The 25,645-nt window shown below is 50.3% G+C and overlaps 2 protein-coding genes across 7 annotated transcripts; both read left to right on the top strand.

Moving 5' to 3' along the window:
* The first annotated feature begins 450 nt into the window (after positions 1–450).
* Positions 451–7,886, top strand: birc2 (baculoviral IAP repeat containing 2). Of its 3 annotated transcripts, none has more exons than XM_062486189.1 (14): positions 452–490; positions 889–977; positions 1,681–2,742; positions 2,993–3,273; positions 3,456–3,773; positions 4,068–4,335; positions 4,781–4,880; positions 4,966–5,044; positions 5,153–5,201; positions 5,286–5,528; positions 5,855–5,953; positions 6,197–6,352; positions 6,986–7,027; positions 7,524–7,886. In XM_062486189.1, the coding sequence occupies exons 3-14, from the start codon at positions 2,526–2,528 to the stop codon at positions 7,715–7,717; spliced, it is 2,046 nt and encodes a 681-aa protein (XP_062342173.1). In that variant the 5' UTR covers positions 452–490; positions 889–977; positions 1,681–2,525; the 3' UTR covers positions 7,718–7,886. The 3 variants fall into 3 exon arrangements, with proteins under 3 accessions (XP_062342175.1, XP_062342173.1, XP_062342174.1); XM_062486190.1 differs by lacking the exon at positions 452–490 and adding an exon at positions 600–618 and having other exon boundaries at positions 903–977; XM_062486191.1 differs by lacking the exon at positions 6,986–7,027 and having other exon boundaries at positions 451–490.
* A 937-nt stretch (positions 7,887–8,823) lies between these two features.
* Positions 8,824–25,431, top strand: LOC134039397 (DNA polymerase theta-like). 4 transcript variants are annotated; one of them, XM_062485239.1, is made up of 35 exons: positions 8,824–9,102; positions 9,251–9,359; positions 9,447–9,913; positions 9,984–10,222; positions 10,451–10,633; positions 11,074–11,204; positions 11,435–11,591; positions 11,680–11,791; positions 11,904–12,105; positions 12,261–12,402; positions 12,630–12,776; positions 13,028–13,240; positions 13,465–13,607; positions 13,706–13,937; positions 14,073–14,215; positions 14,592–14,785; positions 14,973–15,097; positions 15,361–15,604; positions 15,998–17,690; positions 17,827–19,570; positions 19,736–19,873; positions 19,968–20,170; positions 20,338–20,554; positions 21,610–21,803; positions 21,925–22,053; positions 22,165–22,339; positions 22,519–22,642; positions 22,868–22,965; positions 23,089–23,171; positions 23,366–23,467; positions 23,680–23,791; positions 23,953–24,077; positions 24,193–24,328; positions 24,650–24,753; positions 24,911–25,431. In XM_062485239.1, exons 1-35 carry the CDS (start codon positions 9,035–9,037, stop codon positions 25,022–25,024), a joined length of 8,742 nt encoding a protein of 2,913 aa, XP_062341223.1. In that variant the 5' UTR covers positions 8,824–9,034; the 3' UTR covers positions 25,025–25,431. The 4 variants fall into 4 exon arrangements, 3 of the variants coding, with proteins under 3 accessions (XP_062341223.1, XP_062341222.1, XP_062341224.1); XM_062485238.1 differs by having other exon boundaries at positions 22,865–22,965; XR_009932772.1 differs by lacking the exons at positions 22,519–22,642; positions 22,868–22,965; positions 23,089–23,171; ... (4 more) ...; positions 24,650–24,753; positions 24,911–25,431 and having other exon boundaries at positions 21,909–22,053; positions 22,165–22,303.
* Positions 25,432–25,645: the final 214 nt, after the last annotated feature.

Genomic DNA, 25,645 nt, shown 5'->3' with positions numbered 1-25,645 from the left:
GTTGCGGAAAAGTGGTATTTTGATCGATATTGTGATTACATGAACCCAAGTCTGCACGCTTGGTCATGACTACAACAGTGACCTTAGAGAACTACAACTCTGTAGTAACTTTTCTAACTAGCTAGCTCTCAACGCTTGGCAGGAATTTCAGGTCCACTCACTAAAAACAAACTTGACCCTCTCACTGGATATTGTATAATAGGCCTAAAATGTTTTATTGAATGCAGATTTCTTTTTTTACAAACATTAATTTATGTTTTCATGCGTTTTGCAATAGAAATCTATCGTGTTTTTTTTTACGTTAACCAACTCTGATATTTCTAGTCTACAGGTTAACAGCAATGGGTTTTTTGGAACTAGAGCGAGCTACTTGAACCACATGATCACGTGTCGGCGAGACCAAAGCGTGTCGTAACCTAACACCATTACGGGGAAAGACGGGTACTTTCCACAGTTGCTTTAGTTTCGTTTCACTGCTGTTGGTGTTGGTGTAGGTAGGCTATAAGACGTTTTCTGTAATTTTCAGGACTCACTTATGGGTTTTCACATTGCTTATTCACTGTGTTGGAGTTGGAGTTATCTGTTTCGTGGGCATTTCGACAGATAAAGTGTGAATCAGTAAGGATATTAGAATTTTGAATGTAATTCAATGTAATGTAATTCAATTACATTAAAAGGAATTCAATATTATTTTGGCATATGGTATTATTTTTTACATAGTTAAATCTAAGTTTATTTTCGTTCATTTTAGATTTTTATCTAAGTGTAGTAGAGCTGTGCTTCTTCTCATAACCAAAGCAGACTGTTTCTCTTCCTAATATCCAAAAAGCAGAGTTGACTGAAATTGCTTGGCTTTTAATGTACCACCGGAAGTGGTTTACGACGTAGCCTTTCTTTCCCAGGAAAGAAACGCATCTGAAAAACTGAAGCTGTGAGAACAGCTCGCACTTGAAGACACAAGCAACGAACCAACGTTGGTGAGTCGCCGTCCAGCAGGCAGAATCGTCAGCCTTGTTCAGTCTTGTTCAATCTTGTGTTGATCTAAAAGTCATGTCGAGTTTCTCAACATGAATTCCGGTTGCGGTTTGGCATACGACCAAACGATACGACCTCGCCCAAACGAGCAGGCCTACGCGGAATTTACTACCTTTTCACACTAATTTTGTGATCTGTCATCAACAGATCAGCAATATATATATTTATTTTATTGTGTATATACTACAGTAACTGAAGTTGAGGCATATTTGTCTATGTTTAATAAAATCCTACCCTCCGTATATGTTAGGACTAGTACGTAGGGTGGCTTGTACAGTAGTAATAGTCTCTTAAGTCTTGACTCTTGCACTGGGCAGTGTCCTTGCTGACGTTACGTTAACGACTTTGCGTTGATAACGCAAGGTTTTGAAAAGGGGCCTTGCACAATAAAGACAGAGAATGTCGAGGGTACACGGGCTCTGATAAAGATAAGCCAGCCATAAGTCTTGAATTTATCATGAGGAAACAGCGTCTGGATCCGCCCCTCTCAGTATCGCTTCGTGCTGCTAGGGCCCAACGCACACAGCGTGATTGAAACTAGAATGATCTAGCTTGCTCGTACAGGCTACCTTTTACAAAAAAAACGTATTATCCAGCGACACTATCAAGCTAATGCCTATATGTTCCCTGTGTTTTGTTCCTCAGGTGCATTCAGCATTGAACCAAGGACAAAAATCCCCTGGTCATTTCCAGAAACATCTCTCTTAGAGGAATATACTTGTATATTTCGTACTGGGTTTGTAGTTTTCCGCCATGGAAGGCTAAATTCCCTCGAAGGGGATGTCCGAATGAGGGGGGAGGTTTGATCTCACATACCCAGGGCCGTGTGTGTGATTTAGTTGTGTACTCACTATGTTAGCGTTATTTCCTGATGATTCATGTATCCCGTTGGTTATGTATGAGTGGTTAGTGTGTGTGTCTCACTCAAGGACATACGTTATGTCTGAGCATTTGGCATATGCGGATCCAGGATGATCGTTTGAGAGGAGTACTCTTTCAGTTTTTACATTACACATTCATCATTTTGGATTGTCACACCAGTTTCGCCATTCAGAGGGCTTCTGTATTGCTCAGAATCTGGAATTTTCTTCTGATGTAATGGAATGACCACATGTCTCCTGAGGAAGTTAAATGGTCCAATTCCACAAGCTAGTGCTTGGTCGATCCACCATGGAGACAAGTTCAACATGAGGGGAATAGTTTCGATGATGATGGATGGGTTGTTTCAGTTTCTAAACAAGAACGGAAAGGAACCTCCATTACATTTTTTTGTTCGTTTTCCTACTTTGCAAATACATTCGAGTGAACCCATGTCTCATCCGTGGCTTTATCAAGCCCCTACTGCTTTCCTCTTCTACCTCTTTGGTCTAGTTTAACTATCTGTTTCTCATGAGTTAAGTTTGAGGTATAATGGGGTAGTCCCTTTAAATCCTCTAGGACTTGTCATACATTACTTTTGAATGAAAGCCTAATTGTGTGTGTGTGTGTGTATGTGTGTGTATGTGTGTGTGAGATCTCCTGGGTATTGTCAAACCTCCCCCCTAAGGAGGGCATCCTTTCTTGTCTTTAAATCTTTCCTACTAAATATAAAAATTCACAAAGATTTTAAAATGACAACTCTGCCACCACAACTCCAAAACAACCCGTTTCTTATGGCCCTGTGTCGTAACGGCGCCTCGGCTGACCTTCAGTACGACAACTCCTCAGGTAAGACACCAATTCCATCTTTTGTGGATGTGAGGGGCATTTCTCTTCATCCTGTTTTGATCTCTGCCCATCATCCTGTATGCATTGTCAGTTGCACATTTTTAATTAGCCTCATCCTGAACTTCTAGTCAGTTATGTTTTGTCCGTTTTTTCTTCTTCTCTCAAATTCCACAAATGCAAAACAAATTGAAGCCTACTGTCATGAATTAAGTCAGAAATTAACTTTTGGTGTTTTCCGTGTTCTTTCCAGAGCTGTTCCGCTTCTCCACGTTTGCCCGTTTCCCAGCATCGGGGGTGACTGAGAGGAGCCTGGCGCGGGCAGGCTGGTTCTACACGGGCGTGGGGGACCGGGTGCAGTGTTTCAGGTGTAACGTGACCATGGAAGGCTGGCAGGCCGGAGACTGTCCCACAGAGCGACACCGGCAGCTCTCCCCCTCCTGCTCCTTCATCCAGAGCCTCCCCTCCACAGCCAACCTGCTCTCCTCCTCCCACTCCGCCTTCTCCCCACTCCGCAGTGCCCAAGCCATACCGGTGAGAGCAGGGATGATGATTAGAAAAACATCCAAATGTCGTCCATATGCATATTCGCATCCATCTCTTATGAACAAAGTGAACGTTGGTTGATTCGACTACTTTTGTCGACATACCGCTTTTAATGATGTTCGGCAAACTCCGACATTGACCAAAAAATAAAACCATTGTCCACTCCACAGGTGTCTGGCCCAGGTCCGGCCCCCGTCCCAGCTCCGAACCCCCCCACGGCAAGCCAGGGGGAGGAGGTGGTGGGCTATCTCAACATGGGCTTCTCCGCGCCTCCCCCCTCCAGCCCACTGAGCTCCAGGGGGGTGGAGGACATGTCCCATCAGAGACCCCCCACCTGCCACAACCCCAGCATGCGCAGGGAGCAGGACCGCCTAGACTCCTTCAACACCTGGGTCCTCTCCACCATCACGCCCAGCGAGCTGGCCAAGGCTGGTTTCTACTACTTGGGCATGGGAGACAGGGTGGCCTGCTTCACCTGCGGAGGACAGGTACTGGAGATACAAGTTATGCTATCATCCTCGCCAACACCTTTCTTCCTTCCTGTTTTGAGATGGTGTCGGTGTACACATGAGTGGATAGGTCCCGTTTCACCAGTGAACTTATCAAATGGGCGATGCTACACAATAACAGACAGAGGAGGATATTTTATGAGTATTCCAAAAGCGAGGTTTATATTTACAACTCCTGTGATTTTATTGCTTGTGGTGTTTCTGTTGGTACTCATAGCTAAGTTACTGGCAGCTCACTAACTGTTCTGTTGATAAACATTTGATATCTTGCAGCTAAGCAACTGGGAGCCTGGCGACCGTGCCGTGTCGGAGCACCAGAGGCACTACCCCAACTGCCGCTTCGTTCGAGGGGACCGCGCTGACAACGTGTCCCTGGCAGGGGTGGCCGGGGCTGGGCCGGCAGGGGCCCCCGTTGCCCTCAGCAACGTGTCCAACCCAGCCATGCAGCAGAGCGAGGAGAGGCTGCTCACCTTCGTCAACTGGCCTTCTCGTATCCCCGTGCGGCCCGACCAGTTGGCCAAGGCTGGCTTCTACTACGTTGGTGAGGAGGAATATTGGCTTTTAAGGAGCTTGTCCAGGCTACTTTACTTTTTTATTTAAATTACGGTGTCGATTGTTGCAGATAGGGGGAAAAAATCTCCACTCTTGTACTGAAAAGTATTGCCGCTTAACACCCTGAACCGACGGTTTGTTTTGTTTAAAACGAGTCATACAACACTTTTGCATTTCTTTTAAATAAGGTGGTGGGTGGAGTTTTCAGGTTATTGTGGGTCACTTGTGGAGTTCCCCCCCTCCCTCACTGAACCCACACAGCTTTAGTATATGTCATTACACCACCGAAGATGATTTTTCTCCATCCTATTTTAAGTGTGAAACCCTGTTTTTTTTTTTTTTTTTTTTTTACTGGTGGTAGTTCCCCCAGAACTTTCCAGAATGACATTACACACCATCTCTGAGTACTCAAAATGTGTGTGCCTGTGCCCAAGGTCGCAACGATGACGTGAAGTGTTTCTGCTGTGACGGAGGCCTGCGATGCTGGGAGTCTGGGGACGACCCCTGGGTGGAACATGCCAAATGGTTTCCAAGGTAACCGTTTCTAACAATCGACTTAAAAGCGTTACATGGAAGCTGTCTGGGGGCAATCTTTGTTCATTATAACTGTGGTTGACAGGTGTGAGTACTTGCTCCAGGAGAAAGGCCAGGAGTTTGTTCAACAGATCCAGGCTCGTTTCCCAAGGCTGTTTGAGCAGGTAAATTTAAACTACAACTGTGGTCCAGTAACACACACCTAATCACAGGAAGTGCCCACAATAAAACAGGAAGTCACATGTCTCTCGTTCGCCCCCCCCCCCCCCCAGCTTCTCACCAACGGAGACAGCAGCTCCAGAGAGTTTGTGGATCCACCAGGTGAGCGAAGGGAGCGAGACGCAAATGCCCAAATCCAATTCAGCTGAACACTCACAAAATACAATCTCTCCCTGCGCCTCTCAGTGGTCCACCTGGGTCCAGGCGAGGAGCGGTCAGAGGACGCGGTCATGATGAACACCCCGGTTGTGCTCTCGGCCCTGGAGATGGGCTTCGACCGCAGCGTGGTCAAGCAGACGGTCCAGAGCAAGATCCTGACCAGCGGGGAGAACTACAAGACGGTGCAGGAGCTGGTGTCCGACGTGCTGTGCGCCGTGGAGCAGAAGAAGGAGGAGGAGAAGGAAATGCTGGCCGAGGCCATGGCATCCGGTACAGATAGACGTTTTGACTAGGCTGCCGGCGCGGCGGCCATTTTGAACACAGTCTCTAGGATTACGCTAGAGCTAGTTTGTGTTTAACCCCAGGCCCCAGGTAGGCCTGCTCGCGAGTCTTTCCCAGCCACTTGTTCACTAAGTATAAAGTAACACAACCAAAACCTTCCCTTGTCTGTTCCCACGGCTATCATTTATCACACAGCTTTGCATTGTGGGTAATGTAAACATGCAACCACTGGCCACTGATGAGCATCCATCTTTAGAAGAGGGATGAATAGGGTACATATGCAGTCGTCTAACTGGTCTCTCTTTTGTTTTTAGATGGTTTCACCTTCCTAAAGAGACACCAGACAGCATTGGTTCAGCGCCTGAAGAGCGTCGAGTCAGTGTTGGAGCACCTGAAAGAGCAGAATGTGATAAGTACGTGTGGCTCTTATCGCAACTAGCCTAGGGCTTTGGTCTTCTCTCATGGTAACTGTTATATAGTTTGACATCGTCCCTTGAGTGCCAGCAAGCTCTGTACAGTTTCTGAATAAATAATGAATATGAAATAATAAGAACAAAATAATATTCTTAAGGAAATTAACAAAGTAAATATTTGGACTATATGAAAGGCTAAAATAAGACGAGCCTTGGTTAATCTTGGTCTGATTGCTGTCTTAGCTGCGGAACAGTACGCCGACCTGCAGAGCCAGACCACTCCCCAGCTGCAGACGGCCAAGCTCATCGAGCTGGTGCTCGCCAAGGGCAACGCCGCCGCCGAGGTCTTCAGGAACTGGATCCAGAAGAATGACGTGCTCCTGCTCAGAGACCTCATGGGTACCTACCTAGCTCCATCGCCCGTCGCCATGTCATCCCCACTCCTCACCACCGCCCCAGATTGTCACATCTCCTAAACTACTTCCCGGGATGGTCTCCCGGAGACAGATTAAACCTAATCCCAGGAGATATGCAGATATGCAGTGCGCTTTCCAATTGGAAATGGCATTTTTCTTTCATTATGAGGCTGTGAACATCTGGGTTTGGGGAAATGTCTATTTTGTTGTTGTTGTTGTATTTCCCGGTGAATAAGAAGTCGGGGTGGGATGTTGAGGGACCAGTGAGTCAACTTGTGTTGTATCGTCTTGACCATGTCACTGTGAGAATGATTGGTGGGCTTGGGTTAGGAGAGTCAGGTAGGCACACAACTGATCTAGACAGGCCTATTTCTTCAACTACTATGCCAAACAGAATTCATCCTTTTTTTTTAAATAATTTTAAAAACTTATTATGAAGGTGTGTGACAAAGGTTTAGAATTTGCAGGATTGAGCCGAGTTTATCTTAGGCTCAACACAGCTGGAGTTTAGCCCAGACCAGCTCGGCACGACTCGGGTTTCATCCCTATCCAATCCAGCCCAGCACTCCCCCGAATCCAAGCGCGTGTTTAATTTCTCTTCTCACTGCACTTTCAGCCCAGACAAATGAAGCTGCATCACCGAGTCAAGATCTCTCAGGTATACACACAAATACACACATACTGCTGCTTATGCTTCTCTCTCTCACACACACACACACACACACACAAACACATGCTTGTAGCTTTGGCTTAGAGAGATTCAGCTCGCCTTTGGAAGATGAGGCCTCTGAACCTGGATTGGGAATAGGCTGGTTGTCACAGGCTGGGTCCGATCCTCCTTCCCCAATACTTAGAATTGGCCTGGTGTTAGAGAGGGTTCCGAGGCCTCATCCCTGCTCTTTCCTGCGCTAGTGAGAAAGGAGAGTGTGTGTGTGTGAGAGATTGCACAAGTGTGTGTTGGTGTGTCGATGCACGCATGTCAGGATGTGAGCGTTCTGCACATATGTAGATGTTGGTGTTCCGTGTGTGTGTGTCTAACTGAAGTACAACTCGTTTTCTCGCATGCGTCCATAACTCTTCTCCCTCTTCTCTGCTTCCTCCTCCTGCCGTCACGGCCTTCCTCCCCCTCCCCTCCCTCCCCCATCTTCCTGCAGACCTGCCCATGGAAGAGCAGCTACGAAGGCTGCAGGAGGAGCGGACCTGCAAGGTGTGCATGGACAAGGAAGTCAACATCGTGTTCATCCCCTGCGGACACCTGGTGGTGTGCAAGGAGTGCGCTCCCTCGCTGCGAAAGTGCCCCATCTGCCGGGGCCTGGTGAAGGGAACCGTGCGCACCTTTCTCTCCTAGATAATAAAGAGCCACACCCAAACTATACGGCTGGTTGCTTGCGTTGCAGCAGCTCCTAGAACTGCTCGATGTTCTAACTAGACATATGTTAACTGTAAATCCCCATGGGTCACTATCATATGATCATCTCTGATGTTATTGTATTTAATAAAGTGAAAGACAAACACTGTGTCTAAGAATACATTTGTTTAGGGTTGTTTGGATTAACCTTCAAAAATCATCTCAACAATAGGTGACCAAAGATGTATTTTTCTGTCACCAATTCCATGCCACATGGTTGGCTTCCGGCCCGGAAAGGTTTTTTTTTTTTAATCCAGCCATACTGAAAACCAAGGCTTACATCCGAACCCAGACAGGCATGCATGTGGTCTATAACTATAAGTAGGCTAATAGGTGTAGTAGTTACATGATACAGTGTAGGTTGAAGGTAGGTTTACGGTTAGCTCTCCTCTAAATCCCAGGTATGCAGTGAGGGACTTTCAAAAAGTATTGTGACGGCTGAAGGAGATCAAAGCATGTCAGCATAGCATGTGTACGGTCGGTTAAGGTGAGACTGCATCAGGACCAATCAGATGGCTTCCTTAAAGGATTAGTCATAGATCACGCTAGATCCCCTCACATTTCGCAATTCAGGACTGGTCACAAGTCACAACTATATACTAATAAAGTGTTTGTTGATTATATGCAATTTCATACAAACGAATCAATACTATTCACTTCCTCGTGATCGCGTAGCTTAACCTAGTTAGCCCCGGTCGTTCGGTTTCAAAGTTGACTTGATGACACATGAATTGCCAGACACCGACCACAAAACACACAAACCAAGCCATCTCAAAACGCATCATAATTAAGAGATTATTTACCGTTATCGATTCAGTTCAATCCAAACTCCTATTCCACATGCACAGAACCCTCGAATTTCGGATTGAATGCAAAGCGACATGTTGTGATGAACTTGGAAAAAGTTCATAACTGTTTCCCCACAGTTTGATGCCGCCTGCCGGGGGTGTTATTATGGCCAGCATGGCCGTGTAGATGGGCGTGTCTGAAACTTGGCCAGGATAAGTGTGCGGTACTTTCGAATTTTAGCACTCGACACACTCGGAACTGTTTTTGTGAAACACCGGGGCGGTCTTTTTGATTTCTGCTGCGAAGAAAGCCATGTTTATGTCTTCTATGAAAATGTTTAGTAAATTACTTTCCGCTTTTGTTCTTTGATTAACTTGTTAATATAAACAAACATGAGATTTATTTTCGAGCTTTATTTATTGTCAATATCAAACTAGAAATGTAATTTGGGGCAGTAACACTGCCAGAATGAGCTCCTCTGGTCCACCGAAAAGGAAATGCTATATGGGACAGCATCAGGTCATCAAGAAAAAAAGGTAGTTAGCATTTGACACATTGACAGCGCAATTCATAATATATAATGCGCGCCTATTGCAGTTGACAGTGAGTGTAATGTAATTTACCGTTTGTCGCTAGTGATCATTGTAAACACTTTGGTGCAACCTTCTTATCCTCTGTGTAAAGTATTGTGGTACCTGTGGAGCCACTGACACCAAGACGATCCAGACGCCTACTGGAGACACATGCACTGGGAGATAAATTACATGGAGCCAAACACAAAACACACGGCATGGTGAGTTTGGAACATGTTGATAGTCAGTGGCACGCTTGGACTGTTTGAAGCTGAACTTTAAAAGGCTTGTTGTGGAACTGTATGTAGGCTGTCGGGCAGTCGTTTGCAGTGGGTGAGTCGTCACTGGCTCTGGATGAGGAAATGCTTCAGGTGTTGGATGCCTTAGAACCCTCTGTAGAGAGAGGTGAACAGGGAAGACCAGCCCCACCAGTGGTAAGCTTTCATCCACCTCCGCTACCAGAGAATAAGGAGATTAACCAGAGGATGGGACTTGGAGACCAAGCACCTCTTCAGCCCACTGGACCAGGACCAGGGTCTCACAGACCCCACAGCCCAGCAGCACTCCCAGGGGCTGGGGAGAGTGTGTGTGAGGGACTTGGGGGGAGGTGGAGAGCAGACTGTAAAGGCCTGGCCCAGCGACTTCTCTTCAGTGAGGACACCGAAGAGTCAGACCAATCAGAGAAGGGCTGTCTCAAGCCAATGACAACTAACTGCAAGGATGGCTTGCCCCTTCCTACCAAAAAGAACAATCAGAAATCCAGCCGTTCCAAAGGGTGAGTGCTCATAGTTCTTCCTGAAATGAATTTAAAAATAGAAGAAAACTAACTAGCTATCAACGAACAGGGTTAAGCACAGGTCCAGGAGTTCCCCTCTGAGCACGGAGAAAGGAGACGGGCCAAGTGTACATGCCGACTCCCCATTGGACAACTCTGGTAACTACATCCTGTTCAGCCCCACCCACCTGGCCGCGGCGAGGGAGAGGGCAGAACTGCAGCGCTCGCTGAGGAACCAGTCCGTCTCCGTGCTTACGCCCCCTACAGGCCTGGAGGCCAACTCCCTCAACGACACAGTGCCCCAGCCAGGTAGTAGGACAGTCAGCCACAGCCTGTAGAAGGTCTGGACTGAACTTACACCTAACAAAAGTTGTTTTTAAATTGAGTTTAGAGCTTATAGTTATAGCATGTATGAGCAAGCTCTTCACATCCAGTAGGCCTATGGTGTAGACCTTGTGCTACACCATTCTATTCAATATGTCTATCAGCGGCCAGTGTGTGTAGGTGTTTTATGTAAACCCCTCCCCCTCCCTCCAGGTCAGAATGCGGCTATATGCGCCCCAGGGGAGCAGGCTGACAGGCTGCAGCTGTCCAGCTGGGGTCTACCCCGGCCTGTCCTGGAGCGCTACCACAGACACAGGCTCACCCACATGTTTGACTGGCAGGCTCAGTGCCTCATGGTGGGACAGGTGCTGCAGGGACGCAACCTGGTGTACTCTGGTGAGTCTGATCCACAGTAACCTGGTGTACTCTGGTGAGTCTGATCCACAGTAACCTGGTGTACTCTGGTGAGTCTGATCCACAGTAACCTGGTGTACTCTGGTGAGTCTGATCCACAGTAACCTGGTGTACTCTGGTGAGTCTGATCGGCAGCACCCTGGTTCTCCTCTGGTGAACAGCCTGCTGGTCCTGGCTGCTGGTGGGAATCGGATCTGTTCCAACCTGGTCTATTTGTCTCTCTCTCTCATGCTCTCTCTCTCTCTCTCTCTCTCTCTCTCTCTCTCTCTCTCTCTCTCTCTCTCTCTCTCTCTCTCTCTCTCTCTCTCTCTCTCTCTCTCTCACTTTCTCTCTTCCTTTCTTTTTCTTGCTCTCTGTCTGTCTCTCTCTCTCTCTCTCTCTCTCTCTCTCTCTCTCTATCTCTCTCACCCTCCTCCATGTAGCTCCCACCAGTGCTGGGAAGACCCTGGTGGCGGAGCTGCTGATGTTGAAGCGTGTGCTGGAGACCAGGAGGAAGGCCCTCTTCATCCTGCCCTTTGTCTCCGTGGCCAAGGAGAAGATGCACTACCTGCAGGTCCGCCATGGACGCCTGGACAGATGCATGGGAGTGTGTGTGGTTGTCTGTGTGGGTGTTTGTGTCTGGGTGTGAGTGTGTAATTGTGTCTCTGTAGCTGCCTGTGTGTGTGTGTGTGGTGGGGGGTAGTTATGTCTGGGTGAGTGTGTAATTGTGTCTGTAGCTGCCTGTGTGTGTGGTAGCCTTTGTGCGTTTGTGTAACTGTCGAGTGTCTCTCTCTATCCGTGTAGAGTGTGTTTGAGGAGGCAGGGGTGCGCGTGGAGGGGTACATGGGGAGCACCTCTGCTGCGGGCGGCTTCACGTCACTGGATGTGGCCGTGTGCACCATAGAGAAGGCCAACTCTCTCGTCAACAGACTCATAGAGGAAGACAGCCTGGATCTACTGGGTAAAGTGTATTTGTGTGTGTGCGTGTTAAAAGGACAGGGTGCAAGAGAGAGCGGGGGGATGAGATGACGTTTTGTTGTCTGCTGCAGGTATGGTGGTGGTGGATGAGCTCCACATGGTTGGAGACTCTGGGAGAGGATACCTCCTGGAATTGCTGCTCACCAAGATCCGCTACATCGCCCAGAAGCAAAACGCATCGGGGTGTGTGTGTGTGTTAAAAGCGTGGTGGTCGTGCATAATTCAAGCGAGGTTGTTTCTTTTTCAAAAAGTATCAAAAGTATAACATTTTATTTTTGAACATGTATATGTGTAGGTCTCTGTCTGAGGGGATCCAGATTGTGGGTATGAGTGCAACCCTGCCTAACCTGGAGCTCCTGGCTGGCTGGCTGGACGCGGAGCTCTACCAGACAGACTACAGGCCCGTGCCCCTGCAGGAGTGGCTCAAGGTGGGCAGCAACATCTACGACAGCAGCCTCTCTCTGGTCCGCTCGTTCGCACCCGCGCTGGCGGTCAAGGTATGAAAACAAAAAGTGGTCTGTTTATCTACGTGATGGGTGATCCTAGCATATTTGCTCATGAAGATAACTTTAAGTATTCTTACCTCGAGAAGTATACTGTGCGTATATGTGTAGAATTGATCGTGTGTAAACTAATTTGTGCGTGTGTATAGGGGGATGATGACCACATAGTGAGTCTGTGCTATGAGACTGTTAGAGAGGGGCACTCCGTCCTGCTGTTCTGCCCTTCCAAGATCTGGTGTGAGAAGCTGTCGGACGGCATCGCCAGAGAGTTCTACAACCTGAAACGCACAGGTAGATCCCTCACACACACACACACATACACACACACAACTACGCCATGACCCTCAACCGCACACACACACAGTCATCAATACTTGTACAGGACCCGCATTCAAAGGTGCTCATGATTTCTTTGTTTTAAAGGGTTTTGAAATTCAATGTGTGTGAAATGAAGTGTTTTTCTGACCTCAGTTTAGTTTTTTTATCGCTGACTGTCTTGTGTCTCCCGTCCCTCTCAGAGGGGCAGGGAGATGGTGACCTCCAGGCCGTGTGTCTGGACCAGGGAGGACTGGCGGATGTGTTAGCCCAGCTGAGGCGCACCCCGGCTGGGCTAGACCCCATGCTGCAGCGCACTGTTCCCTGGGGGGTGGCCTTCCACCATGCCGGTAAAAAAATACGGGTTTTTAAACCCCAAACACACACAGTACATTTACCACATCAAGCCCCGGGATATATTCATGGGGTTATCTCAACTCATTTACGTACTTCAAGTATTTCACTCCAACTGCATATCAATAAGGGCTCCAGAATTAAGATAAGGAGACTTCGAGAATCGAGCCACTGACCCAACAAACCAGGCAAACCCTTCCTGGGTCAAACTGGTGTACTCCGATGCCCCCTATGTTGTCATTTTAAGGCTTGACGTTCGACGAGCGAGACGTGTTGGAGGGGGCGTTCCGCCAGGGACTGGTCAGGGTGCTGGCCGCCACCTCTACCCTCTCCTCGGGGGTCAACCTCCCGGCCCGCAGGGTCATCATACGAACGCCCACCTTCAACGGACGCCTGCTGGACCCGCTCACCTACAAGCAGATGGCCGGCCGGGCGGGGAGAAAGGGAGTGGACACCATGGGTAAGGAGAGAGGGGAGGGGGGGAGGGGACAAAGGGACAAAGGTAATGTATCAGGATCTGCAGGACCTAGAGGAGGAAACCTTATTACATGTATAAACACTGTGTATATTCCCACATTACTTTATTTGAGAAGGACATTGATTAACAACGCTCTAACTATTTAGCCAGCGGAACATGTCTCTGTCTTTCTCTCCCTCACCCTCCTCTCCTTTCCTCCTTCTCAGGGGAGAGCGTGCTGGTGTGTAAGGAGGCGGAGCGTCAGAAGGGTGTCAGCCTCCTCCAGGGCTCCCTTCAGCCAATCAGCAGCTGTCTGGTGAAGAGGGAGGGGGAGGGCGTGACCACCAGCATGCTCCGAGCCATCCTGGAGGTAAAAAAAAAAACCTGAACACTAACTAACCAACTATTAAGGACAGTTTTTTTTTCTTTCCTACTCAGCACTAACACACTTGAAATTCTCTCCCCCAGATTATTGTCGGAGGCGTGGCCAGCACTCCACAGGATGTGAGGTTGTATGCTTCCTGTACTCTGCTAGCTGCTAGCCTGCAGCCTGGCCAGAGACCAGAAGGGGGCGCCGTGGGGAGGAAGGCCAAGAAGGGAGGCCGGGGACGGGGGCCGGAGGCTAACGAGGGGGCGATCGAGGCCTGCGTGGACTGGCTGATGGAGAACGAGTTCATCAACATCCAAAAAGAAGGAGAAGGTGAGAGAGAGAGCTGTGGAGCTAACATCAACAAGCTAACACGGCATCATCGTCAAACCTTTCCCAAACGTTGAACCTCTTTCCTTCAACTAGTCACCTCTCTTTGTCTCCTCTCTCCCTCTCCTCTCGCCACAGAGGAGCGGTACTGCCCCACCCTCCTGGGCGCGGCCACCCTCTCCTCCTCCCTCTCTCCCCCCGAGGCTCTTGGGATATTTGCCGACCTCCAGCGGGCCATGAAGGGCTTTGTACTGGAGAACGACCTTCATATCCTCTACCAGGTGCAGCACGAGCACTCACTCACACACTCACTCACTCACACAAACTCACTCATTCTCACCCACTCTCACTCTCTCACTCTCTCACTCACTCACTCACTCACTCACTCACACAAACTCACTCATTCTCTCTCTCTCTCTCTCTCACTCACTCACTCACTCACTCACTCACTCACTCACTCACTCACTCTCTCTCTCTCTCTCTCTCTCTCTCTCTCTCTCTCTCTCACTCACTCACTCACTCACTCACTCTCACTCACACACACACACACACACACACACTCACAAACGCACTCATTCTCACCAACTCTCTCTCACACACTCACTCTCTCTGTCACACACAGTACACACACCCGGTCCTCACCGTGTCTCTCTGTAGATCACTCCAGTGTACGCTGAGTGGACCACCATCGACTGGTACCAGTTCTTCTGCCTGTGGGAGCAGCTGCCCTCGTCCATGAAGCGCGTGGCCGAGCTGGTCGGCGTCCAGGAGGGCTTCCTCGCTCGCTCCGTCAGCGGCAAGCTCGTCGCCAAGACGGAGAGGCAGCACAGGCAGATGGCTGTGCACAAACGGTACACACACACACAGATATATACACACACACACATGTATTTACACTGCTGGCCATGAAGACTCAAGTTACCGATAAACAAAAAGGAAAAGAGGAAGAGGGTAAAAAAAACACAGTTGAAAGTAGAAGTACACACTTATCGAATGACCCCTCCCACCTCCCTCCCTCTGTTCTTCTTCTGTCTGTAGGTTCTTCACCACTCTGGTCCTACAGGACCTAGTCAATGAGGAACCGCTGGGTGCCGTGGCAACGAAATACAACTGCAACCGTGGGCAGCTGCAGTCCCTTCAGCAGTCAGCATCTACCTATGCTGGTACACACACACACACTCTCCTACACAAACACACACACTGCACCCTTCTCCTACACATACATAAACATACACACCATACCCATCTCCTACACACACACACACACACACACACACACACACACACACACACACACACACACACACACACACATACATACATACCTACCTACAAACTCCACCTTCAATACACAGCCACACATACACACTCCAACACCCCCCCTAACACACCAGGCTGAGGTCCTACATGTGTCCCCCTTCCTCAGGCATGGTGACGGTGTTCTGTAAGCGCCTGGGCTGGCACACCCTGGAGCTGCTGCTGTCCCAGTACCAGACCCGGCTGAGCTTCGGGGTGCAGCGGGAGCTGGTGGACCTGGTCAGGGTGTCCCTGCTGAACGCGGCGCGGGCCCGCACGCTCTACGACCAGGGCCTCTGCACCGTGGCCCAGCTGGCCCGCGCCACGCTCACGGAGGTGGAGAAAGCTCTGAGGAAGGCCGTGCCCTTTAAGAGGTGTGGTGTGGGTGTGTGTGTGTTTCACGTTTATGGTTCTGAGGCCCGGTCCACACATACATGCGTATTTATTTTTGGTCACAGAAAATGTGGCTTTCGCAAAACGTCCTCCAGGGTGACATGTAGACAGGGAAAACACCGTTTTTGGCTTGTCATGTCATTGTTAGCAACTGTTAACCGGAACTGGTAATAACTTGTTTTTCAGGCTTCTGATTGGCCAACATGGCTTAAGGGTTATACCGCCCCCTGTTGGTCGCCTCTTGGTAGCGTGTGTTAGCGTTTTTATGTGGTGGGAGAATTTTAAAACAGGGCTTGTGTGGACTAGGCCTGAGATTGAATGGATGACAGTGCGGATGATGATGATGGTGGTGGTGGTGTGCATGTCACCCTCAGCTCGAAACGGGCCGTGGACGAGAGCGAGATGGAGGCGGCCGAGAGGCGGAGCCTTCGCTGCGTTTGGGTCAGCGGTGGGCGGGCCCTGACGGAGCGGGAAGCAGCCAATGAGATTGTGTCGGAGGCTAGGCTCCTCCTCCAGCAAGACCTGGCCGATTTAGGAGTGGAGTGGGACCCCGGGACCCTCCCCCCAGAGGCGGGCCTCGACAGCGATCCTGACGAAGACTCTCACAGCTCGCCCGAAACGCAACAAAACCACAGCAAACCTCAGAGGGAGGACGCGAAGAAGGAGGAGAAGAGAGAGGGAGACAGGAGGGGGAGAGGAGAAATGAGGAGGCGGGATGGAAAAACTGAGGTGGAAGTGGGAGAGAGGGAAGGAGCGAACCGGCCAGAAAAGACAGAGGCAAACAGGAAGGGGGGAGAGACGAAAATGAACGAGGGGGGAGGAGCTGGTGGGGAAAAGACGAAGGGAGAAGATGCAGGACGGAGGGACGGACAGAAGTTAAGGGCTGAGGAAAGAGAGGAGGATCAGGAACAGCCGAGAAGTACCACAGGAAGTTCAGGGCGAGAAATGGGGACGGAAAAAAAGGTAGGACCAACACAGAGACGTGTAGAAATGAAAGTGTCAGAGCAAGCGGAGGAGGTTGAAAGCGCCCTGTCCACCTCTGCGCTTCCGGAAGGACCCATCGCCATCCCCACCCGTCCTGAGAGGAGTCTCACACAGGAGTTAGCTGAGTTGGTCTTCAGCCCCCTTCCCCCACCCCAGCCCTCTCCCATGCCCCCTCCTCGCTTCAGAGCCCCCATCTCCCGCGTGGAGGAACCTCCAGCAGTAGGCTGCGTTTCCTCTGGGACACTAGAGAGGACAGGACCAGCTCAGACAGCTACATCACCCATGCAGACAGGGAAAGGGCACCAGTCTAGAGCTCTGAGGAAAGTGCTCCATTTCATCCATTCAGAGGCAGGGCAAGAGAGGGGAGAGACGGACCCCGTCCGAACCACATCTCCACTCCCTTTGATTCCCAAACACGCACCCCCAACCCCGGCCACGCACCTCCTTCCAGCTCCAGCTTCTCCCCCCTTACTCGACCCCGTCCTCCCTCAGAGGGCGGCACCCTCCCCGGCCTCGCCCCCCCAGCCCCTCTCACCGGCTCAGCCTCCAGCCCCGCCTCTCTCCACTGTGGCCACGCGCAGGAGGCTCGAGGACGAGGGGACGGACGACTTCTCGTCCCCGGAGCTGTACGTCAGAGAGGAGAGGAGGAGGGAGGAGGAGGAGAAGGAGGAGGCCCAGGAAGGAGAGGGCTTCGGGGACAGCTTTGAGCTGGACACCCAGACAGAGCTAATGATCCAGCAGCAGGAGAATCCACAGAGAGAAGTGAAAGCGGGCGACGGAGGGATAGAGCGGAGGGAGGGAGCGCTGGGGAGCGCAGCGGAGGAGGAGGGAGAGGAAGAGAGGCGTGTTTTAGAGAGGGAGACGCGTTGGCCTGCGTCGGGGAAGACGGGGAGAGGAGGAGGTTACGGCGACGAGAGTGCAGGTGAAAAGGAAGCCCTGCGTGGGTCTCCGAGCAACGGTGTCCACAGCGACCGTGACAGGGAGGTACTTGGTGGCTCCGTCACCATCGGCAACGGACAACCCAAACTTGGCATCTCTTTAACTGACAGTCAGATGGAAAACTTCCTCAACTACAGTCAAGAGGTAGGGGACCAATGCCCCTCCACACACACTTTACTGGCCACAACCCACAATGTGTCAGTGTGTGTGTGTGTGTGTGTAAAATAATTGGTTCTTTTTACACTTTTAGAATCCAAACATCCTGCTTTTCCTCCCTCAGGTCTTAGCAGATGGAGATGGTGGTGTTTATGAAGATGACAAAGAGGATGAACTTTTTGGTAGAGGTGATCTGTCTCGTGTCTCAGTGTCAGATCACGTCACGTCTAACAGTCTGAACGGCAGCAGTAGCTTCCTGTTTGACAGCCTATACGATAGCTCCCTTTTGGCTGCCCTGAGCCCGGAAGAGGAATCTAACCAATCAGAGAAGGAGGAAGTGCAGGGGGAGGGACCAGCTGCCACAGAGGCCGCAAGCCGCCACAAGCTCCCCTCCACACAAGAGAAAAGACGAAGTGGGCTCCTGACAAATCAGGAGGCAGAAGAGCAGGAGGCTATCCAATGGGGAGAGTCGTCCTTCAACCTATCAGAGTGGGGCGACTCGTTGTTGGTGGGTGAACATTTCCTGGAAAGGCGGAGCCTCCTGAGACACACAGAGAGAACCCAGCAGGAAAATAATCCCAACCGTGGTCAAACAGAACATCCCGAACCAACGGACCAACAAATACCAGAACCACAACACGGTCAGGATACTGCTCAAACTCGCCCTACAGAAGCACAACCGCACCACGGTCAGACAGACCCACTCAAACCCGACCAGTGCACGTTTCAGACAGACCGACCACAACCGCAACACAACCCCAGTCAGACGAACGAACAACACAACACTGAAGACCCAAGCCCCAGCGGACCAACCTTGAGCCGAGAGGTTGGCGTCGAGGAAGAGAGGGAGAAGAGGAGAGACGAGGGGAGAGAACGGGAGAGAGCGGACAGAGAGGCAGGGGCCCCGCCCGACCCATCGGTGTTTAAACACCCGGCACTGCCGAGTCAGCCGACTGACACCTGTCCTCAGTGCAGCCCCGGACTCCAGGACATCTTCGACCGTTGGCCGAGCATGTCCGACCAGCTGTCACCACACACCCTCCTGGTGGGGTCGACACGCACGCACACGGACGCGCAGCCTGCTAGTGAGGGAGAGCGAGCGTTCTCAGAGAGGCAGGTTGTTAGTGGAGAGACCAGAGCGAGCAGCAGTCACAGAGATACAAGAGGGAGACTGGAGGAGAGACCTGGTTCTGGTGACCTCATCCCCCCCACACCAGAAACTAACCCCGTCACCCCCAGAGTCAAACGAACCACCTCCTCGGTCCAGTCACCTCTTACCACACGGCCCCTCAACCAATCCACTCCCACTACCGCCCGCCCTGACCAACCAGGAGTCCCTGAATGTCCCCAGTCCCGCCCACGGCCCAGAATTGACCCGATCAGCAGTAAGCGACACAGACCTCTGCCAGTCGAGGCTGTATCAGACACTGAACAGCAAGAGTCTACCTCGCACACCCCAAACCCCGACACGCACTTTGGCACTGAGACAAAGGCCCCAGGAGAGCGTACACACTCAACGTTAGACCCCACATCTGTCCCCCATCCCAAAACCCAGCCACGCCCTCGCATGGACCCCAGACCTCCCCCGGCTCCGGCCCAAACCCCAGCCCCCGCCCCCTCACTTCCGCCCCCAGCCGAGGCTCCTTCCCCCCTGGACTCGTCTCTCACCGACGAGGGCTTCACCCTCCAGCTGTCCCAGGATGCCCCTCTCACCCCCGGCAGCCCCGGGGCCTTCTCCATCGTGGACGTGGCGAGCGACAGGCGCCTGTTTAGCACCTTCCTGAGCGAGTGGAGGACGAAGGGCAGGTACTCCCTCGCTCTGGCCTGCGAGAGGAGGGAACACACACAGCCGCCCAAACACAGAGGAGGTGAGGAAGAGTAACACACAGACACACATACAAACTCAGACACACGCGCACACTCAGACACACATACACACACAGTCAGACATGCACATAATACCACGCCCAAGCCAGAACATGTCTTCGTATGTGAGCTAGGTCATGCTAACCCCAGCGCTGGGCTGTGTCCAGTCTCGTGTCTTCAGCCCATCTCAGAGCCAGACGGGTTCTCCGTGAGGGGGGGCGAGGGGCTGCTGCTGACCGGCCTGTCTGTCTGCTGGGGGGGGCGCGACGCCTACTACATATCACTGCAACAGAAGCAGAGCACAGGTACACACACACACACTAACACAACCAACATGCCTGCGTAGCTACACACAACCCACGCACAACTTCTCCATCAATTCCTCTTTGTCCCCCACAGATATCAGTTCAAGTCTGGCCCCGCCTCCACTGGATGCTGATTTGCCGGTGGTTGAGAGGCTGGAGCAGGTAAAGGCCTGCCTAAACCGGTCATTGGTTAAAGGTGCAGGAGGCGTGGTTATCACTTACGACATCATCGAGGCGTACAAGACCTTGGTGCTTAGCTGTGGCATCGGTCTAGACGGCAGTTGTGAAGACCCCAAGGTAATGCACACACACACATACACGTGTACAAAACACACACACACACATACACGTGTACAACACACACACACAGCATATGTTGTTCGTATTCTCCCTGAGTGAGGGTGTGCGTGCATGCATTACCTCGGGGTCTGTCGAGGTCTCGTAATGCTCTGTGCGTCCTGTAGGTGGCGTGTTGGCTGTTGGACCCTGGCAGTGAGGAGAGGACCCTGGCCAGCGTGGTGACCTGCTTCTGCCCCCAAGAGCTGGATCTGCTGGAGGGCCTGGGGGAGGGGAGACACGCACACACTCACTCCCCACGCCTGAGGGCCGCCACGGAGAGCGTGTTGGTGCATGCTGCCATGGACCAGCTGAACACGCTGCTGGAGAAAGATGGACTGCTAGGTGGGGAACACACACACACATGTAGTCCTGTGCAAATCACTTTTTACAATCATCTTAATTCTTTCTTTTTTTTGTCTTTTGTATTTGTGCTGCCGTATAGAAGTGCAATGTCTCATTTAGTGCTGTCAAACGATAAAAATATTTAATGGTGATTAATCGCATTAATGTCCTAGTTAACTCGCGATTAATTGCAATTAATCGCACATTCTTATCTATTCTAAATGTCCCTTGATTTATTTTTGTCCCATTATTTTTTTCTCATTTTAATGCTCTTATCAACATTGAAAAGTGGATTGGATTGCTTCGTTAGTGCAAATGTTTTTTTTTTAATTGAAAACAACATTGCAACATTGCCTGGCTTTGACGAGGGGGCGGAGAATTCGCATCAGCTGTGTGCTTGGCCATCAAGTGGTAACTGGACGTGCTGCGATGATAGCTCAGTTCACAACGACAAAACACACAGATCAATTTGGTCTTGTCAATGGAACCATTTGACCATTTCCATTCAGAATCTTATTGGTATCCTTTTTGGCATCTCGCGCTCGCTATCCACTCAAAACGTAACGTTAGCCTACTACTGTGTGCGGCGTGCCTGTTGTTTTGTTTTGCTAGATCCGGTGTGGTGTTGTAGTTTTTCTAACGTCAGTAGTCGTTGCAACAGCATGTGAAAAAAACTACAAAGTTTGCTAGGCCAAAAACAACGTTAATCTCGCAATAAAAGAATTAACACCGTTAAAATGGGTTTGCGTTATCGCCGTTAATAACGCGTTTAACTGACAGCACTAGTCTCATTATGTCTTAAAGCATTTTTTTGTAACTTTTTTTGTGCCTAAGACTTCTGCACAGTACTGTGCGCACACACACCTGCATGATATTCCTCCTAATCCACTGTTCAGTTTCACCATGTTAAATTTTCAATGTATTCATGCTGTGTGTGTGTGTGTGTGTGTGTGTGTGTGTGTGTGTGTGTGTGTGTGTGTGTGTGTGTGTGTGTGTGTGTGTGTGTGTGTGTGTGTGTGTGTGTGTGTGTGTGTGTGTGTGTGTGTGTGCCCCAGACGTGTTCCGCCGTGTGGAGATGCGTTCGCAGGTGTGTCTGGCTCTGCTGGAGCTGAACGGGGTGGGCTTCAGCGTGGAGGAGTGCAAGAGACAGAAGCACGTGATGCAGGCCAAGCTCTCTGCCCTGGAGGCCCAGGCCTACAGCCTGGCCGGCCACAGCTTCTCCCTGACCAGCATCGATGACATAGCCCAGGTCTGACCTGAAGCTAGCTCTGTCTGTCTGTCTGTCTGTCTGTCTGGAGATACACACATGTGCATGACTCTACCTTGTCTGTCCATTTGGCACTGTCTGTTAAAGGTGTGTGTGTGTTCAGATTATGTTTCTGGAGCTGCGTCTGCCTCCTAATGGAGACGTGACTGGTCTGAAGAACAAGAGGACCCTGGGATACGCCAGGAGAGGAGCGGGGAGGGTGCGCCTGGGCAAGCAGTTCAGCACCACCAAGGTAACTCTCTCACACACACACACACACACACACACAGCCAGCCATGCAACAACATGCAGCTGGGAACTGAAACATGCAAGGTTTCACCGGTCGCTTACCTGACATCATCAGGACGTTCTGGAGAAGCTCCGCCCCCTGCACCCGTTCCCAGGGGTGATCCTGGAGTGGAGGAGGATCACCAACGCTATGACCAAGGTGGTGTTCCCTCTCCAGAGAGAGAGACAACACCACCCTCTGCTGGCCATGGACAGGATACACCCTGTGTCTCAGACACACACCACCACAGGTAGATGAACACACCCACGCAGATGTCAACATAGCCCTACACAACAATAACCAAATGCGTTAGCGTGTTACCCATCTATATGAGTTAAGGTTATATGGGCTCATTAACAAATACAGTGTATTCTATAACATTTATTTGTTAGGACATGTTATGCAATGTTTCTTGTTTCCCTGTGCCAGGCCGAGTGAGCTTCACTGAGCCCAACATCCAGAACGTTCCGAAAGACTTTGAGATCCAGATGGCCACCGTTGTGGGCGAGAGCCCCCCCTCACAAGATGGCCGCCAGGCTGCCACCCGGCCAGGGTACGTGGGGACCACAGGGAGAGACCGAGAGGGTGACCGTAGGGACACAGAGTGCTGGGGTGGATGGGAGGAGAGACCACAGGAAAAGGCATGCTGGAGAGAGGAGCTGAGTCAAAAGGGGCTCTGTGGAGATCTCAGAGAAAAGCACAGAAAAGTCTCCCTCCAGCTGTATGCTCCTAGGGTGACATTCTTAACGATGACATGGTGGGATTGTCCTCCCAGCAGGAGAGGGCGCTCCAGGCTGCCAGCCCCTCCTGCAGGCAGTCCAGAGAAGGATGTCGCCTTCTCCGTCAGCATGAGACACGCCTTCGTACCCTTCTCAGGTTAGGCCACCCCCTCCTTTGGCTTTGCGTGCGCGTGCAGTCAAAATTAGTTTTGATTGGATTAATTGAAGGTGTGTCTCTCTCTATCTCTCTACCTCCCTCTATCTCTCTCTCTCTCTGTAGGAGGGATGATCCTAGCTGCAGATTATTCCCAGTTGGAGCTGCGGGTGCTAGCTCACCTCTCTAAGGACCGGCGCCTCCTACAGGTCAGGAGATGCACGCATGCACAAACACAGTCTGACAGGAATGCTGACAGCAAAATGGTCCTCACCTGATGCACTCTCTCTGTCTTTCTCTGTTTCCTCTCTCTCTCTGTCTCTCTCTATCTCTCTCTCTCTTTGTCTCTCTCCCTCTTTCTGTTTCCTCTCTCTGTCTCTCTCTCTCTCTCTCTCTGAGCCAGGTGCTGAACGGAGGGGTGGATGTTTTCCGCTGCATCGCGGCAGAGTGGAAGAACATAACCCCAGATGCTGTGAAGGACGGCCTCAGACAGCAGGCCAAGCAGGTGGGGTGGGGCGAGGGGGGGGTGCTATCAAGGCTAGTTGGTCAAGAAAAAAATAAAAAGGGCTGGGTGAGGCTGACTGTCCGATAAACAAATACACACATACTCACTTCATGAAGGTGTGCCACTTACAAATCAGCAAAGTCCCGAAATATGACAAGTCACATCATGACAAGTCATTAATGTGTGTTAAACATGTGTGCTAACACACTCAGATTTGCTATGGCATCATCTACGGGATGGGAGCCAAGTCTCTGGGGGAGCAGATGGGCGTGGATGAGAACGATGCTGCCTGTTACATAGAGAGCTTCAAGGCCAGATACACAGGTAGACACCATTTCACCATTCCTGTTCAACTTGTGTGTTGTGTTCATGATTGGTTAAGAGTATGTTTCTGTGTGTGTGTTTCTCTCTCTCTGTGTGTGTATTTCACTCTCTTTCTCTGTGTGTGTGTTTCTCTGTGTGTGTGTGTGTGTGTGTCCATCCAGGGATCCAGTCCTTCCTGAGAGACACGGTGAAGAGCTGTGTAAAAAAGGGCTACGTTCAGACACTGCTGGGACGCAGGAGATACCTGCCTGGGATCACAAACGGCAACACTTACGCCAGGGCACATGTATGTGTGTGTGTGTGTGAGGGGGTGAGGGGGTGTGAGGCCCATCTGAAGTGTTATAACACATCTTATCTCTGATGTTTGACTGTAACAGAGTGTGTGTGGTTCTGCCTCTCAGGCAGAGCGCCAGGCGGTGAACACCACTGTTCAGGGTTCAGCTGCTGACATTGTTAAACTGGCCACTGTCAACATCCAGCAGAGACTACAGGAAACCTTCCCTACTGCCCCCCTGTCACATCAACACCCACACTCAGGTAACACACACAGTAGCAAGTAGCTCACAACATTTACAAAAGGTACACATCATGTGACTATTTCAAATATGTCTGTATGAACACAAACACTAATGGCCTTTGCACACATTTGAGTCCGAAATTCGTGTCTGAAATGTTTGCACGTTAAAAAACGTTATGTCAATCACGCTTACACACTACCTCCGAAACATTTAGAGTTTTTTTGACAATTCAAAGCCACCAAATTTTGAGGCTGACGATTACAAAAAAACGCATACGAACATTTTGCACTCAGTGTGAAAAGGCCTTTACTGTGGTACTGATGCGTCGATGGCTGTGCAGACAGGGGCCGTAGCAGGACATGGCCTCGGGTCAGAGGGGCTTACTTCATCCTGCAGCTGCATGACGAGCTGATCTACGAGACCACAGAAGAAGACCTCATTCGGGTATGACTGAACCCTGAGCTTTAACCCCTGACCTTTAGCACCCTAACCTTGATAGACAGGCTCAGGCCTTAACCCTTCAAGGCTGCCTACAGTGAGATACAGGACAATACTGTGTAAGGACAGAATTTCAGACATGTTTTTCCTCCATCTCCCTTAGGTGGCTCAAATAGTGAAGAGAGAGATGGAGTCAGCAGTCAAGCTTTATGTGAAGCTCAGAGCCAAAGTCAAGGTGGGACCCAGCTGGGGTGACCTCCAGGACATGGAAATATGAAGGTGGGTTGAAAGTGGCCTTAGACATACTGAAGTAGGACTTGACAGCTTTACACAAGTGTTGCTTTCTGTGTTTTTCTACGTATATTTCTGTGTGATAGTCATTTATTCTCAACAATATACTGAATGGACTGAAATGTTTAACATATAACATATAAGTGTCAAGATAAGTTTTAATCTCTGCTGTTTACGAATGAACTGAATGTAGTAATGCATATGTATATTTTTAATCCTCTAAATTGTGATCCTGTGTAAAAGTTATTTGTCGGGGTAACGTATTTGATCCCATAATTACATATTAATAATATTGTGTTTGAAACATACAGTAAATGTAATCCATGAATCTCTGAATGTAACCTCCATACTGTGCTGTATGTTAGGATGATTTGTAAATAAAACAAATATATATGAGCAGAGCATCAACAGTGAGACCTCTTTATTAATATCATTTAATAACTATTGAAGCATCTGGTGTTGGAACACCTCAAATCCATCACGGACCCTCTCCTGGACCCCCCTGCAGTTTGCCTACAGAGCCAACAGGTCTGTACATACAGCTACAATTAAAACACAAACAAGGTGCTTGGACTGGGGCAGCTAGCTGAGCCAGTGGTTAGCTGGT

The sequence above is a fragment of the Osmerus eperlanus genome, chromosome 19, assembly GCF_963692335.1.
Source record: "Osmerus eperlanus chromosome 19, fOsmEpe2.1, whole genome shotgun sequence".
NCBI classification, from domain to species: Eukaryota; Metazoa; Chordata; class Actinopteri; order Osmeriformes; family Osmeridae; genus Osmerus; species Osmerus eperlanus.
This window is presented reverse-complemented; position numbering and strand designations above follow the sequence as displayed.

Excerpts from the sequence above, each read along its gene's own strand:
- birc2 (XM_062486189.1), top strand. The coding sequence starts at position 2,526 with ATGTGTGTGTATGTGTGTGTGAGATCTCCTGGGTATTGTCAAACCTCC. Across the intron at positions 5,202-5,285 it reads AGAGTTTGTGGATCCACCAG|TGGTCCACCTGGGTCCAGGC; the intron begins GTGAGCGAAGGG and ends TGCGCCTCTCAG. Across the intron at positions 7,028-7,523 it reads ACCGAGTCAAGATCTCTCAG|ACCTGCCCATGGAAGAGCAG; the intron begins GTATACACACAA and ends ATCTTCCTGCAG.
- LOC134039397 (XM_062485238.1), top strand. The coding sequence starts at position 9,035 with ATGAGCTCCTCTGGTCCACCGAAAAGGAAATGCTATATGGGACAGCAT. Across the intron at positions 13,938-14,072 it reads CATCCAAAAAGAAGGAGAAG|AGGAGCGGTACTGCCCCACC; the intron begins GTGAGAGAGAGA and ends CTCTCGCCACAG. Across the intron at positions 23,172-23,365 it reads AGGACCGGCGCCTCCTACAG|GTGCTGAACGGAGGGGTGGA; the intron begins GTCAGGAGATGC and ends TCTCTGAGCCAG.